At 28.0% G+C, this 14,765-nt stretch overlaps 3 protein-coding genes across 3 annotated transcripts; 1 reads left to right on the plus strand and 2 right to left on the minus strand.

The window, feature by feature from the left end:
* Positions 1-738: 738 nt before the first annotated feature.
* Positions 739-4,664, minus strand: LOC112690723. Its single transcript, XM_025564793.1, has 4 exons — positions 3,865-4,664; positions 2,698-2,903; positions 1,234-1,617; positions 739-778 (listed from the first exon to the last, which is right to left on the minus strand). Exons 1-4 carry the CDS (start codon positions 4,006-4,008, stop codon positions 739-741), a joined length of 774 nt encoding a protein of 257 aa, XP_025420578.1. The 5' UTR covers positions 4,009-4,664.
* Positions 4,665-5,303: 639 nt separating this feature from the next.
* On the minus strand, positions 5,304-10,235 carry LOC112690737 (bromodomain-containing protein DDB_G0280777). The gene is given in 14 exon segments (XM_025564810.1): positions 5,304-5,554; positions 6,070-6,164; positions 6,234-6,298; positions 6,367-6,582; positions 6,656-6,927; positions 6,929-7,018; positions 7,119-7,262; positions 7,322-7,427; positions 7,590-7,703; positions 8,132-8,320; positions 8,403-8,494; positions 8,622-8,757; positions 8,835-8,901; positions 8,986-10,235. Coding segments are annotated over 14 exon segments (1,719 nt in total). The 5' UTR covers positions 9,047-10,235; the 3' UTR covers positions 5,304-5,482.
* A 413-nt stretch (positions 10,236-10,648) lies between these two features.
* On the plus strand, positions 10,649-14,196 carry LOC112690763. Its single transcript, XM_025564852.1, has 2 exons — positions 10,649-12,639; positions 12,721-14,196. Exon 2 carries the CDS (start codon positions 13,362-13,364, stop codon positions 13,761-13,763), a length of 402 nt encoding a protein of 133 aa, XP_025420637.1. The 5' UTR covers positions 10,649-12,639; positions 12,721-13,361; the 3' UTR covers positions 13,764-14,196.
* The last annotated feature ends 569 nt before the right edge of the window (positions 14,197-14,765 follow it).

The following is a 14,765-nucleotide window of genomic DNA, read 5'->3' on the forward strand; positions in this document are numbered from 1 at the left end:
TGTTTTTTATAGTATTAAGTTAGATTTATTTTTGACTTTTGTATTTATTATATTAATTATTTGTAAATTATTTTAATTTATCATTTCATATTAAGTATTCACATTTGAAAGAACAATATAATGTGTATATTTTGAATTTCCATATAAAAATAATATTAGTAAGGGGGCCTAGTTTATTTAGTGCCAAAATGAGTAAAAGCTAGTCGAGGTGATATAAGATAACAATAATATGGTATTTTTGGAGAAAAACATAAACTTTTGTAAAAAAAACTATGTTTGTAGAACTCATATATTTATATTTAGGGGAGTCAATGATGACTAAGAGGTAATGGTTCTTCTTCTAATAATAAAAATTAAACTATTAGATGTAAACGCTAATTCATATGTAATATAACTTAATATGTACAATGTACAATATAATTTATACTAAGAATAAATAACTTTTCCATCTAAGCAGATATGTAGATCTCTATGCAGGACATAATATAAATGTATTCATTCATTGTATTTAATTAAAAAAAAAAATGTTGATGCTAAGGCTTTGTGACTGTTAACATTTATTTTTAAATTAAAACAGAAGTATTAATAATGATAGAAATGTGAATTTGATTGTAAATTTTTTTTTTTTTTTTATTACTGGTCCTTTTAAGAAATGTTGATAAACCATGGATGATTATTCGGAAAATATTTTGTTTTTTACAAATAGATGCATCATTTATGTAGTTTAGTTTTATTATATTAATCATAATTACGTAGATCTCTTCTTAGAAGTAACTGGCTGAAAAATATCTCAAATATAAAAGAACTAAAATATTGAGTGAAGAAACTTATTTTAATGTTATTTACTTTACAAAAATATTAAGTTCTAGTTAATTCACAAAATGCGTTGATAATAACTTAATTTCTATTTTTTAATAAAATCATCTTCGCAGAAAAAAGTATTTATGAAATTTATTTCAAATAAAAATAAAAAATAAAAATTTTTATTCAAATATTTTAATTGATATATTGGTAAGAAATGATGTGTTAAAATATATAAAACAATAATAACGTTATTGTTTCATGTAAAAAATGTTATGCATTTTTTTTTCGACATTTCATGTGTTTTCATATTATTTTCTTTAGTTTTTATTCCTGTACTATTTTTAAATACAATATTTCTGTTTGATGGATCTTTTATTGTTTTATTATCGTTCTTCGATTTATCAATTATTAAATCGGAATTTTTTTTTATTAGTTTTTACACTTATAATTTTTTCGACATTTTTTGTTGGAACATTTTTAATAATGGTAGAACGTGTGTCATTAACACGTAATTTTATTTTGGATCCTTTGTTCAACTTTTTTTTTTTCGTAGATTTGTTTTCTTGCGATGTTTGCTCTTGCGTTTGTTCGTTAGTTGTTTGAACAGTTGAGATTGCAATTCGTTTAAAAGAATCGTAATCAAATATTTTGCAGCTATCTCCCGTGCAAAATTCAATCCCACACTCTTTACACGATAAAAATTTTGCTTCTACTCCTCCTGAAGCATTTTTCTTCTTCCGTAAAAAACTCTCGAACGGTGTTCTTTTCTCCATATTTCTCGTTTTAAGAGTAGCCGTGCCCAATTCAACTTGCCTAAAAAAAACAGTTTAGTTTAAACTTTACAACTGAGAACCAAAATTAAACTTAAAAGTGTTATTGTTATTTAGCACTCCGAATACGGTACCTATAGGTATAACGAAAGAGCTATACTTACTGATTTTAGATTCAAATAGCAATTGAAAAGTATATATATATAAGTATATAAGTAGCTCATTCTGCGATGTTTTGTTCTCTGTTTTAATATGTGTATTTTTATTATTTTTTTTTTCAGATTTTAGGGTGATTTAGCGTAGAGGTAGTCAACTTTTAAAGAATTGTGATCGACATAAATTTTTATAGGTTGACATAATCGACCAAAAAAAAAAAAATGGTTGACACTGAGTAAAAATTTATTTTTTATACATTTATGTTGCATGTTATACTTCCTTTATTTCTTTTATTTAAAATATTAATAAGTAATAATAACTTTAATTTTACAATTTTAAATCAACACGTATTTTAGTATATTTTTTATAAATATATATAAACGTGATAAATACAGTTATTTAATACGGAATATCCATTAGATTACGTACCTACATATATCTACATATCATACTATAGCTACTCGATTTCACTGTATAATTTCGTTTTTCATAGTTATTTATTAGTATATATTGCTTTAATTAATTGTTATTAATTTAATTTTAATATTCGTGGGTTGAACAAAAATATAAAAATTTAAATAAAAATAAAAATTTAAATTTGTTTCTGAAAAAATTAAAAAAAATAAATGAAAGGGTGTCACGATCGTCTGAAACTCATGTCGCGATCGACTTGTTGGCCACCCCTGGTTTAGCGTGTATTTCTGTTGGAAATATTTTTGTATTATATTATTTCCATATGTTTGTTTTGGTGTATATTTATAGTAGGGAGATAATATTTTTATATTATTTAGTTCGTATTTTCAGTACCTTAATCTCCTTAGAAAAATTATTTGATTTTTCAATATACCTACTAGCATAATATTCTACTGTAAGTTTACCGTTTAATTAATTTGTACTTTTAGTCTTCTGAAATTAATGCCTTATTCGTTGCATAAAGAAGGTATTCTATTTTTTTGTTGTATTTTACCTTGAAAAATATTCTTCGTCGATTTTTGATTTTGGGCGAAGAGAAGTAAGCATTTTCCATTGGATATTCACTGAGTACAATTCATCTAAAGAAACTCCTTTCATTTCTGAGGGCGTTGGCTCAGCAAACGGGAATGGTTTTTTTATCTCTTTTTTTGATAGTTTAAATTTGAATTTTTTTTCCTTTATTTTCATATCATCAGGTTTCTGAAAAAAAAAAATAATAATGTTCTTAAGAAATTTGATTTAAAGCTTGCTGATAAATATATTTCAATAACGTTAATATATATACATTTTTTAACACAAAAGGATCCTAATAAGTAAAACATAATACTTTTATAAATTAATACTTGTATAAAAATAAACTTCAGATAGCAAAATCCAAGGCTGGGCATTAACGAGTTAAAAAGTTAAAGTTAAGTTAAAAAGTTAAGTTACTTTTAACTAAGTTATTTAACGAGTTACTTTTATTTTCAAAAGTAACTTCCAACTTAACGAGTTTCTTTTTTTTTCTATACAACTTCTAACTTAACGAGTTAATTTATTAATTTGTCCTAATATAAATTTCATATATTTAAAATTATATTTAGTACTTACTAAGTACCTACTGTAATTAATACAATTACATATGTTTATTGAAAATAGTTAGACTTCCATTATATTGTGTTATTTGTTAAGCTTTGATAAAAATGTATGATAATATATTGTACATAAAAAAAGAAAATTAACTTATTTTTAACTAAGTTAAGTTACTTTTTTTTTCAAATTAACTTTTAACTTTTAACGAGTTAAATAAATAAGAAAACTAAATTTTAACTTTAAACTTAACTTACATCTTTCTGTATTAACTTAACTTAACGAGTTAAAATAATTAGTTAACTTGCCCAGCCTTGGCAAAATCATAAAATTAATTTGTATTTCATTATTAACCTTTTATATTAATTACATAAGTTTTATCTACTTCAAACCATTTAAAATTAAGACCACTAAATCTCAGAAAATTGTTTTCTAAAAAATAATAAATAAAAATATTAGTTAAAGTATTTGATGCTCGAAAGATTAAAAGAGTATTTTAGAAATATTCATGATGTAATATTATATCCTTAACACTTTGTTTATATGAAAATTACGATTATTGTTAATAATTAAATTTTTATTAAGATAATACTTTTTCTGGTTTTATCTTGAATTCAGGCACTTTTTCGACTAGCTTTCTTAATTCTTCTTTTGAATTGGCTGTACAGTTGTGTAAGTCTAGTAATGTGGTCTGTTCTTTCTTTTTAGCAAGAAACTCCTCAATCTGAGAAGCCATGTTTTCTTAAAGTGAAGTGAAAACAATGCATCCAAATATTTTTTTTTATACTCTAATAATGTTCACACATTATGCAGACCTGTTAACATAAGATATGACTAAATTACTAGGCTGTTACATTATCAGCATACGGAATAGTAATTTTTAATTAAGTAACAAAACAGGCTAAACTATACATCACATTTATAAGAATAATATAATTATAATTATTATTAAATAATGTACAGAATTTTGTACAAACAAATTAATATTTCCTAACAACAACTTTGAATTTAAACAATCATAGTAATAATTGTTTTAATACGCTTGGAAAATTCTACATAGTTTCCCTTAAAGTTTTTAATAAAATGTATTAAATTAATGATTTTATAGTCGAGTACCTAGTATAATAAAATAACAGAATAAGTATTACTCTTAAACACATTTCTTCAAGTTGGGAATAACATCAATAAATATAATATAGACAGAGTAAGTAAGTAATCCTTTGGGTACGTTTGCACAAACGGTTGCCAAAAAACTTAAAACTTTTTTGCACGAAGAGTCCTGTAAAAAATACCACTAATATCGTACGTTAACTTACATAATACTCGAATAAAATTGTATAACAAAAATTATTTTTAAAACTTAATCTTAAAAGGTAGAAAAATAATATATTCTGTGGATATTAATATATTTAATATTAGATCAAATATAAATATACGTTTAATAAACATTGTTTATGCATTGAATATAATTATTATCTACTTTATATAATATAAATTATATATATGTATAAACTATGTAATTTACTAAAAATAAAAAATAAATATTTTGGCCTTATGATTTTTATTGATTATGTATTAAATGTTCTCAAATAATTGTTTAATATTAACCACTAAACAGTTATAATTTATTTTTTAATATACGATTATTAATTATTAAGTATAATTAATAATATTAATATATTGTAATTTGAAAATGTAAACATAAAACTACAGAGGCTTGTATTAATATGATAATTAAGAAACCTAAAAGCGAGTTTTCCAAGTGTAATTAAAGAAATACATTTCATATTTTACCTATTCAATAAAAATCTATTAATGTATTATATTGTAATTTTTGATTGAATAGCAGTAGGTTCTTTTATTTTAAATAGTAGTCATATACATAAATAAAAAAAATTCGAGAAAATAACGATTCCGTAAACATTTAAATACGTATTCCATATGTTTAATTTTAACAGAATATTGGTTACCCACCATATGTATATTAATAGCAAAACTAAAATAATAAAAAAGAAGAGCTTTTATAGATGTAAGTTTTTTAGTTTTTTAGTAATTTATTTACGTTAATATTTCAAGCAATTATTTCACTGTAAATATTTTGAAAAAATCTTTTAATAAATATTAATGGGAAAAAGAATTGATAATACATTTTTTCGACTGTGTCATCGACTCTTTAAATAATAATTTGTATGATTTATTATTGTAATAAATCATGAAGAATCCGAAGACGGGGATTCGTCAGCAATAACACTCTTCCAATGTTTTCGTTTGGTTTCTAATACCTGCAATCATATATAAATATAAATTTCGTAAACATAAAAGTTTTCCAATTAGTTATATATGTTTATATTTAATTTTATAATTATTGATTTCAAATACTATAACGGTAGTTGGCGCAGATAATATAATATACGTGTTCTTAATTTAACTGGTACTTGGACAGAAATTAGTACTGAGACCTCAGTACAAGTGGGCTATATTCAATTGTGATTTTCAGCTAGCCTTCAGAAATTTAATGTTAGTTGTTCTAACTTTTATTCCTTAAATTTACTCTTAGGTATATATTTATTTTGTGGCCGATCTTAATATTTTCGACATCATAAATATAATGAGCTTATATTCTAGTTTATTTTTTAGAAATTAAATATTTCATAATACAGGTAGTATAGGACAGAAATCCAAAACACTATTGATCTTATTAAGTGGTATAGTTGAATTTTAATATGTTAATAAAAATAAAAGTCCAATACATTTTTATTTGAAAACATGGTTTTTATAAACATGGTTTATTACTTACTTTTCGCAATGAAGATAACTGATATAGCACATCGCTAACCGATATACTATCCATCAAAGGTGTTTTATTTGAAACTCCTTTGCTCATATTCATTTCTATAACAATATAATTATGCTGTTCTATACTTATGTACAATTATAATTTAAATTTAAATGTTCACACACCAGCAAAATTTGGTCGGCCATATGCAGACATTTTTTTGGAATAATTATCTGGTAACGAATAGTTTCTATGAACATGCAAAACAAAATTATTAAGAAATATTAATAATAGCTTATTTTTATTTTTGTATTTTACCCAGCTCGTCCGTTAATAATATCTGATTGACTTTTTGCCGAATCGGTATTATTCGTACGTCTGCTCCACGAAGATTTTTGTTTCAATTTTAATTGATAATTGGGATCTTTGGCACTTTGTTTGATGTACTGGACTTCTGGTCTGTTCACTCCCCACTTCGGTCTTTTGTCCAAATCTATCGATTTTTGGAAAACATTTCCAATCGTTTTTGGTTTTCTAAATAATAAAAATAATATTACAAAGTAAACTTAATTAAATTTCTAACGGTATTGTTCATTTTTAAGTTTACTTTAATAACTCCGTTTGTATTGCAACACTAGTAGTTTGACTCCGAAATTTGCTAGGTGTTATTAATTTTTGACGATTGGTCGGAGAAAGTGAAGTCTGAAGTATTGAGTCGACTTCCGGTGATTTAGAAATTTCTTTTAGTTGCTCTACTGGTAGTTCCGATACGTTTTGTTCTCGTGTAGGAAGTTCTGAGCAAGTTATATGTTCGTCGTTACTGCCAACAACCTTTTCTGGAATTTCTTCTTTTATTTCATCTTGATTTTGACGTTTTTTTTTGCATGTTTTTTGATTTGTCTTCCTTTGCTTGTTTTTGAGCATTTTCCAAAACTTCTTGCATTGCTTTGGCTTTGCGCTCGTCACACAACTATTAGGACAGAATGATAGAATAACAAATAAAATGTTTAAAAGAATTTAACTATGTATTAGTTTTAGTTGTTTTAATATCTATGAATCAACTATTATACTTCTTTTTCTCTCTGTCGCCTAAATTCATCTTCTAATCGTTTTCTTTCGATTTCTTGCTGTTTCTGTATTCGTCGTTCTTCGGCCAAATCATCCTGTTTTTTCTTTTCGATTTCTTCTCTTTTTTTTAACTGTCTTTCTCTTAACTATAAAAATGTAATATGATGTATAACTGATGAATCAAATAAATAATTTGGCTGTTCACCTGTTGTTTAATCGCTTCTTGAAGTTCTATTGCTTTTTGTCTCTTTATTTCTCTAGCGGCCAACTCTTCTGTGGTTAATGGAATATTTTGGCCCAACAAGTAAGTCCTATGATTAAAATTAGCTCATTGGTACATGTAAACAATTCACAGTTACATTTAATTTAATAAATATTTCTTTAATTTTGTCTAAGGAGGAATCAGCATTTTTAAGTAATTATTTTTATTTTTGAAATAATGAAAGTTTATGGAGAAATGAAAACATTTTTACCTGTTATTAACATTGTTCGAATCTAATGGACACAATGTATCAGAGCTGCCTCTGAAATCCGGAACTTTGCGAATTCCTTCAGGCTGTGCTTTTCCATTTTCATTGAGAGTAGAACTATTTGAAGTATAATGTTTATCATACACATTTTTTGTGGTTTTTTAGATATTTATAATGCAAAATATTACGTACAGGTACGAGTATATTACCAAATCAATCCATCCATATTTTTATACTAAATTATATATTCTTTTATGTTACCTTTCATTAATTACATCACATAAGATGCTAATAAAACAATTATATTTAATACACCCCAACGAATATTATTTATTTATGTGTATCTACTCAACTACATGTTAAATGGTTTTAATAATTAATTAATTACTGAATTAAGTATTTTAATTTATAAATTTCAATATGAAATATTTGTGAAATAAGTTGTAATTTAATGATTTATTCATATAAATAATAGATTATAATATTGTAAATAAAATAATTCAAATTTATCATTTCTATTTTAATAGTTTTTATACATTACTTACGGTTTTTCTGGTGAATACTCAATCCAAGCCGGTGTTTCATTATTGTTTTCATTTGTAAAATACTTTCTCTCATTTGAATTGAAGTTTGGAGAATTTAAAGCGTTACACTGTTTATCCCATTTTTGTCTTTCTAATGTGCCTTGTACACTAACACTGTTTTCTTTTGATATTGTATACGTTCGATTTAAGCTTTTCAAATCACATAAATTATAATTTAATAAATTTATAGCGAATGTATCATTTTTTTCTACTAAGAAATTTATAAACCTACATAGTGTGAGTACTTTTCGGTTTGAATTCATCCGTTACTCCGTTTTGGTTATTGTTATTTAAATTTTTTTCCATTTTATTGATATAAATATTCTATACAAGCAAAATAGTACTAATCAGATTATATAAAAAATATATTTATATAGGTTAATGTTTCACACAACAATTTATAAAAAAATAATAACTATACACTAAAATTAATAATATTGTACTATCTTACGTTCTGTACATTTTGTTTTTGATTTTCATGTGAAATCGGGGGAAAACTTAAATTATTTTGGGATTGAATATCTTTGCTTAAGACATAACGATCATTTTCATTAAAACGCTGTACTTCCTTATTAATAATATGGTCCCTGAAATGGAACAATTATTTAATTTACATTTAACTGGATTCATGTGCACTCATCAACAGAGGAATTGATCGTTGTACCTTTGATCGTTGAAAACAATCGGTGTTTTTGGATTTTTCCAGTATCCATTAAGTCTTACGAGTTCTTCTGAAACGCAGAGAACGGTAGTTACAAGGAGACTAACTTTTGAAAACAAATGAAACTGACCGAACCTAATTAAAAATAGCTTACCTTTTTCTTTTGCCCATTGCTGTTTTTTCAGTTCGACTAATGATACCGATTTCACTACCATATTAATGTCGGTAGAAAAATATTTTCGATCATGAAAATATATTTGTTTATCTGGCTACAAAAAGAAAACAACTACGATACCTTAAGTCATACAAAGAAACACGATACTGTTCCGTCTTAAGACTGCACGAAAATATGGGGTCAATAATCTTACACATATTGACCATATTATAAGTAGTCATAGTAACCATTTGTTGACATTATAAACTGTACAAACTCGCTATGAATATTTTGCACAAAACAATTATAGTATTTGTATAATATGAACATTAAAATATAATTTATACGCTTATGAATATTTAGCATTAAATATAAGTATTATACTGTCAAATTTCCTATAAACTAAGTACACCATGTAGTAGTCTGTACTTTGGCTAACGTTACCGAACAAGCGAATAGCAAAATATGTTGTCACCTTATACAGAATATAGGTCAGTGATGAGTGACATTTTGGTGCCGAAATGAGTTGACATAAAAAGAATGGTTGCGATCAGTTCCTAGAGTACCTATATGGTGTATTATTATACTCATGTGGCGGAACGAAAAACTGGGAAGAAAGACAAGGACACGTATTTAGGAAAACGGATATTTTATAAATAGTTGATCAATTCATTTTAAATGATGGGTTTATCTTGTGACAAAGAACACGAAGAATGACACATGCAACTGATTGTATATTGTCTTATATTTATACAATATTATAATATTTAACTTTGTATAATTGTCAATTAAACAAAGTTGAATAATTATTAATTGGTCGCTCTGCAACGATATGCAGTATTTTCTGAAATAGCTGTCGAATAAAATAATATTATATAATTTACAGTATAAGTTTCATACAGAATGGAAAAAAACAAGATTATAAAATAAGATTATTTTTTGTATACATAATAATAACCGGGGTAGGTTCAAGTAGAGTGGGTGAACATTATTATTTTCACATTTTTAATGATTCGTTTAAACGTTTAATGGACTTTTTTGAATAAAGGTCCAATACATTATTACACAGGAGCTTTGTTATGTAGTAGTGTGGTATTGATATAATGTATTCGTATGGAACGCTAATTAGTATTAATTTTATTTATTCGTCATATCACAATGAAAATATCAAATAATGTTTATGCTATTTTGTTCACATACTCTTAGAATAATAATTATTGAATCTTAGACAAGTCTTAGTATAAAAATAATCGATCTAAAATTATTTTAAGAGATAGGTAATAAATAAAACAAAAAGATTAAGAACAATTTATGTAGTTATTAATGGTTATTTAATTAATCATTTCCAATAATTTTTTTATTTATTTATTATCTATCTCTTAAAATAATTTTAGATCGATTATTTTTATACTAAGACTTGTCTAAGAATCATTGGAAAATTAAATTAATTTGTTACTATTTTTAACAGATTTCCCCAAAGATTTACTCATAAAAACTGATCAAATACATTACCCATTACTATGATACTTAAAATATTGGTTTAAAAGTTGAGAAATATTTTTAAATTGTTGTTGATTAAAAATGTAAACAATTTATTAAGTTCAGTAAATTTTTCCTTACAGGGTAATCAATGTAGGTAAAAATATTGATTTTTTTACTTTTTCTATGTTTAAATTTAAAAAGTAAATAATTATTCTAGTGTAAGGGATTCTACTACTTATAAAATTGTTTTTTAAAGAAAAAAACTACTAACAGAAACTATCAGAACTACTGACAGACGAATTCATGTTTCTTTTCCCATATAATCTCAAATTGTGTCGATTAGGACATGATACGAGTATATATAGAGACATTGCTAAGTACATAATATGAGTATAATATGATAATACCTATAGTATCAATATTTTTTCGTGAAGTAAACAAAATTCGATATCGTGTCCATGGCATGTGCGGTGTACTATCGGTAAACATATGTTAAATTTAAATTATATACAACTATATACAAAGATGGGCATTAATTATGTAGTTTATTTTATAATAAAATTTTTAACTTGACTAGTTTAATTGATAGTTGAAATAACTGAGCTTTTCACAGTTGATTTAAAAATAATATATCAAGTTAAAAAAATTTGAAATTTTTTGTTTCTACATAAATATTAATATGAAAATTAAATCATTATGTAAAGTAAAATGGTCGCATACACTATACATCAGATATAATATTAGATTTTGTAGGTTGAGGGCCCATCTTTGGGTATTGGATTCTGGTTGTGGATATAGAATGTTATGTATAAAGAATTTGAACTATAAAGATGAATAAATAGGGTAGTGAGTGGTCCCTTGATGTACTATGTCTTAGTATTTTTCAAAAATTTCGTCGCTTCTGCTGTAAATGATGATAAAAAATTAAAATAACTATACACATTTTTTTTAGGTTTTTTTTGCAAATTTTGCAATTATATCATCAAATGTGAATTGTTTGGTAATATCTTAGTTGATTGCAAGTAATGACAATGAATCTTGTCTTTCTTGGATTAAAGACGAGCGCATGTGAGTTGTAATACTTTTAAAGGTAGAAAATGAACTTTCATTTCTACAAATCGTGCATGGCATTGACAAATATATTTGTAATATATTGTCTACGTCATTGACGTACAGAGGGCGGATTTGAGACTGAAACCTCCCAAAAAAATATTTTGTACATTAGATAATATTGTAGCTTCCCGTTTTGTCACTAATAATTAATATTACCATGATGAATGATTATTTTTTTCCAAATTTGATTAATATGTTAGATACACATTTATAGTTCAATATAATAGTACATGATAACGTGTTTGTGTTTGTGGCAATCGTCGATTAAATATTTAATTGAAAATCATTTTTAGATTTATGGATACTAGTGTACTCTACACACTAGTGATTACTATGTGGTAATAATAATAAAAAAAAAAATGATTATTTGAAAATGAATGGTAATGATATACTTGTATATAAGGAAAATATTAAAAATTGGTGAGCTCCCAAAACAAAAATCTTGGGGATATTTTTAAGACTTAATGTCGGGAAATGATTTTTTAAATCTTAAAACTGCATTGATTCACTTATAAAATTATCAGTACCTTAATCATCTGAATATGTATTTAGTATATATGTTATAAACATTATTTTATTTCTGATCTATCAATAAGAGAAAACCAAAAGGTTTTTGATAAAATAAATGGTATTTATAATAATAACAATTCAAGGAACAAATATTATCTAAGCAAATTTTGTTTTAGTACCTACTCGATGACACATTTTAGATTATTTTATTATATAACTGTTCAGGTCGAGGCCGAAGACAAGAAACGGAGTGACAACAGAATAATAATAATAATAGTAATAGACATAGTATAGATAAATGATAAATGAAGTAATAAGAAAATAGGTAGAAGACCTGGTTAGAGATACTTTAGGGATAGTTAAAAGTATGGGGTCTTAATGTGCATGACGCATCACGGTAAATAAGTGAGTTTAATAAATAGTTCGATGAAGAAAAAGGAATACGAAAAACAGGGATGTTTCTAGTGTCTCTGCAATATATGTACATTGTGTATATGTTGACGTTGTGTTCGGTTTTCAAGTCGTAAAACTATCCAATAAAATTCATCGGTAAGCAATCGGTATTTTAAGCCAATCGAAACTAAGTTGATACATCCATCCAGTCCGAACACTGAAAACTTTGATTTCCAGACGGTGCGCTGAAAATCGATTATATATGTACTGTAAAAGTTTCCCACCAAAAACCGAACGCGCTTCGTTCTCGGATTGTATGGAACGAGCAATATTTCGGTGTTCCCGGACGAATAATTTTACCGTAAGTCGGAGATGGGGGGGGGGGGGGAAGGGGGGCGATATGTTGTGGAAATATTCTGGTACGAAATCCAACCGTTAACCACCGTCGCACCGGGCCTGTATGGTACACGGACGCGGTATTGTACGTTCTCGCCGCGCCCGTACCGACGTGGTGGGATGAAATTTCATCGGCAACGCACGCCGTTCCCAGGCGGCGGCAGCGCACCGCGTGTCACAGGTGTTCGTCGATCGCCGTTACGGGTACGGGCGCGTCGGCGAGCCTCGTGCCGGGACGAGCGCCGGCGTCGCGTGCGTCACACGCCGTTTCGCTGACGATAAGTGCCCGGCGGTGTTCACTGTCCCCAAACGTTCAGTCCTCGCAAGCGCAGCCGGACCCACAGTCGACCCGTACGGTACCGCCATCCGTTCCGGACGTGGGTTTTTTTTTGTTCCCCTCCGCCCTTCAACAACGCCGCCGATCGTCAATCGATCTCTTCCCGCGTCGCCCGACCGACACGCGATCGGGTCACGCGCCAAACATGTCCTGCACGAGTCACCGGCAACCGGACTACAGCAACGCGTACGCGACCGGCGGATGCCGCGACCCGGCCACGTACGGCTGCTGCAACGACGACTCCAACTGCAGCTCCCCGTGCTCGTCGTCGTCGTCGTCAAGCGACGGTTGGCCGAAGGACGTCGGCAACGTTTCGCCGTCGGCCAAGGACGAGAAGGTTCGCGCGGTCCAGGGCAAGTGGTTGAAGATGCTGTGGACGATGATCGACCGAGCGGATATGCCGGCCGAGCACAAGACGCGCGGCGCCAAGCATTCGACACCGCAACACCCGGTCAAGACCATTCTCCGACCGCCCACCGAGTACGTCTACGTGATCGGCATGTCCGGGCTCCCGTCCAAGGTGGCCGTCTACCCGAAGCGGACGTAAATCGTCCACCGCCTCCTCCTTCACACCAAAACCTACCCCTAGGTGTGGCCCGCACGACCACATATGCAGCAGCCGCAAACAACACTCGACCGGCCACCAAAGGCGTCCCGTGCATATCTCCTGTCGTCATCGATCTCTATCATTTTGATCTCGCACCACATCCACCTTCGTTGATGTATAATGTACACACACACACACACACACACACAAATGTACAAATCATCTTCTACGTATACCGCGTTATATTTCTGTTTATATTGAGCCACTTTAAGGTTAATATAAATATTTTTTTATTCAATTATTTTTTTTTTATATCCAACCATTTACCAAATCGACTATGATTTTGGAGTTAAATAAATGTAATTCGACAAAGATCTATTTTTATATCAACGAAGTCTGTATTAAATACAAAACATGTAAACGACTAGTAATATTCTACTCGTATATTAATGATATAATAATTTTGTATATGTATTATATATATATATATATATATATATATATATATATCTGTTGTTAGTATATTATTTCCTTTGTTATTGACATAAAAGTTAAAAAGAATTAATAATTAAATACACATATTAGTTCTTGATTTCAAATGATTTCAATGAATAAGATATAATTACATTTAAAACATCAATCGTGCTTTTACGCTGCTATTTTACTTTGTTTAATCTGTTATAATTGCGTTTGAAATACTATTGTATATGAAATAACTCCCGTCGATATTATTGCATAAGTGAACTTTCCCGAAACGTGATGTTTTACATGTAAATTTCGAATTTTATAACATAATGACAATTTTAGTTTAATTCCTTAACGTTTATCATTCATTTAAAATGAATTTGACATTAAATGTCATCGGCAGACAAATTAAATTTTTACTGTATAATGAACGTCAATTTTTACTATGTTTCATTTTATATACATTTGTAACAATTTTATAATTTATTTAGAATTAATTGAATTGATTTATATTAAGATACAAGAGAGATTCGTAGA

This window comes from Sipha flava, unplaced genomic scaffold (assembly GCF_003268045.1).
Source record: "Sipha flava isolate LNK unplaced genomic scaffold, YSA_version1 51_pilon_pilon, whole genome shotgun sequence".
Classification (NCBI taxonomy): domain Eukaryota; kingdom Metazoa; phylum Arthropoda; class Insecta; order Hemiptera; family Aphididae; genus Sipha; species Sipha flava.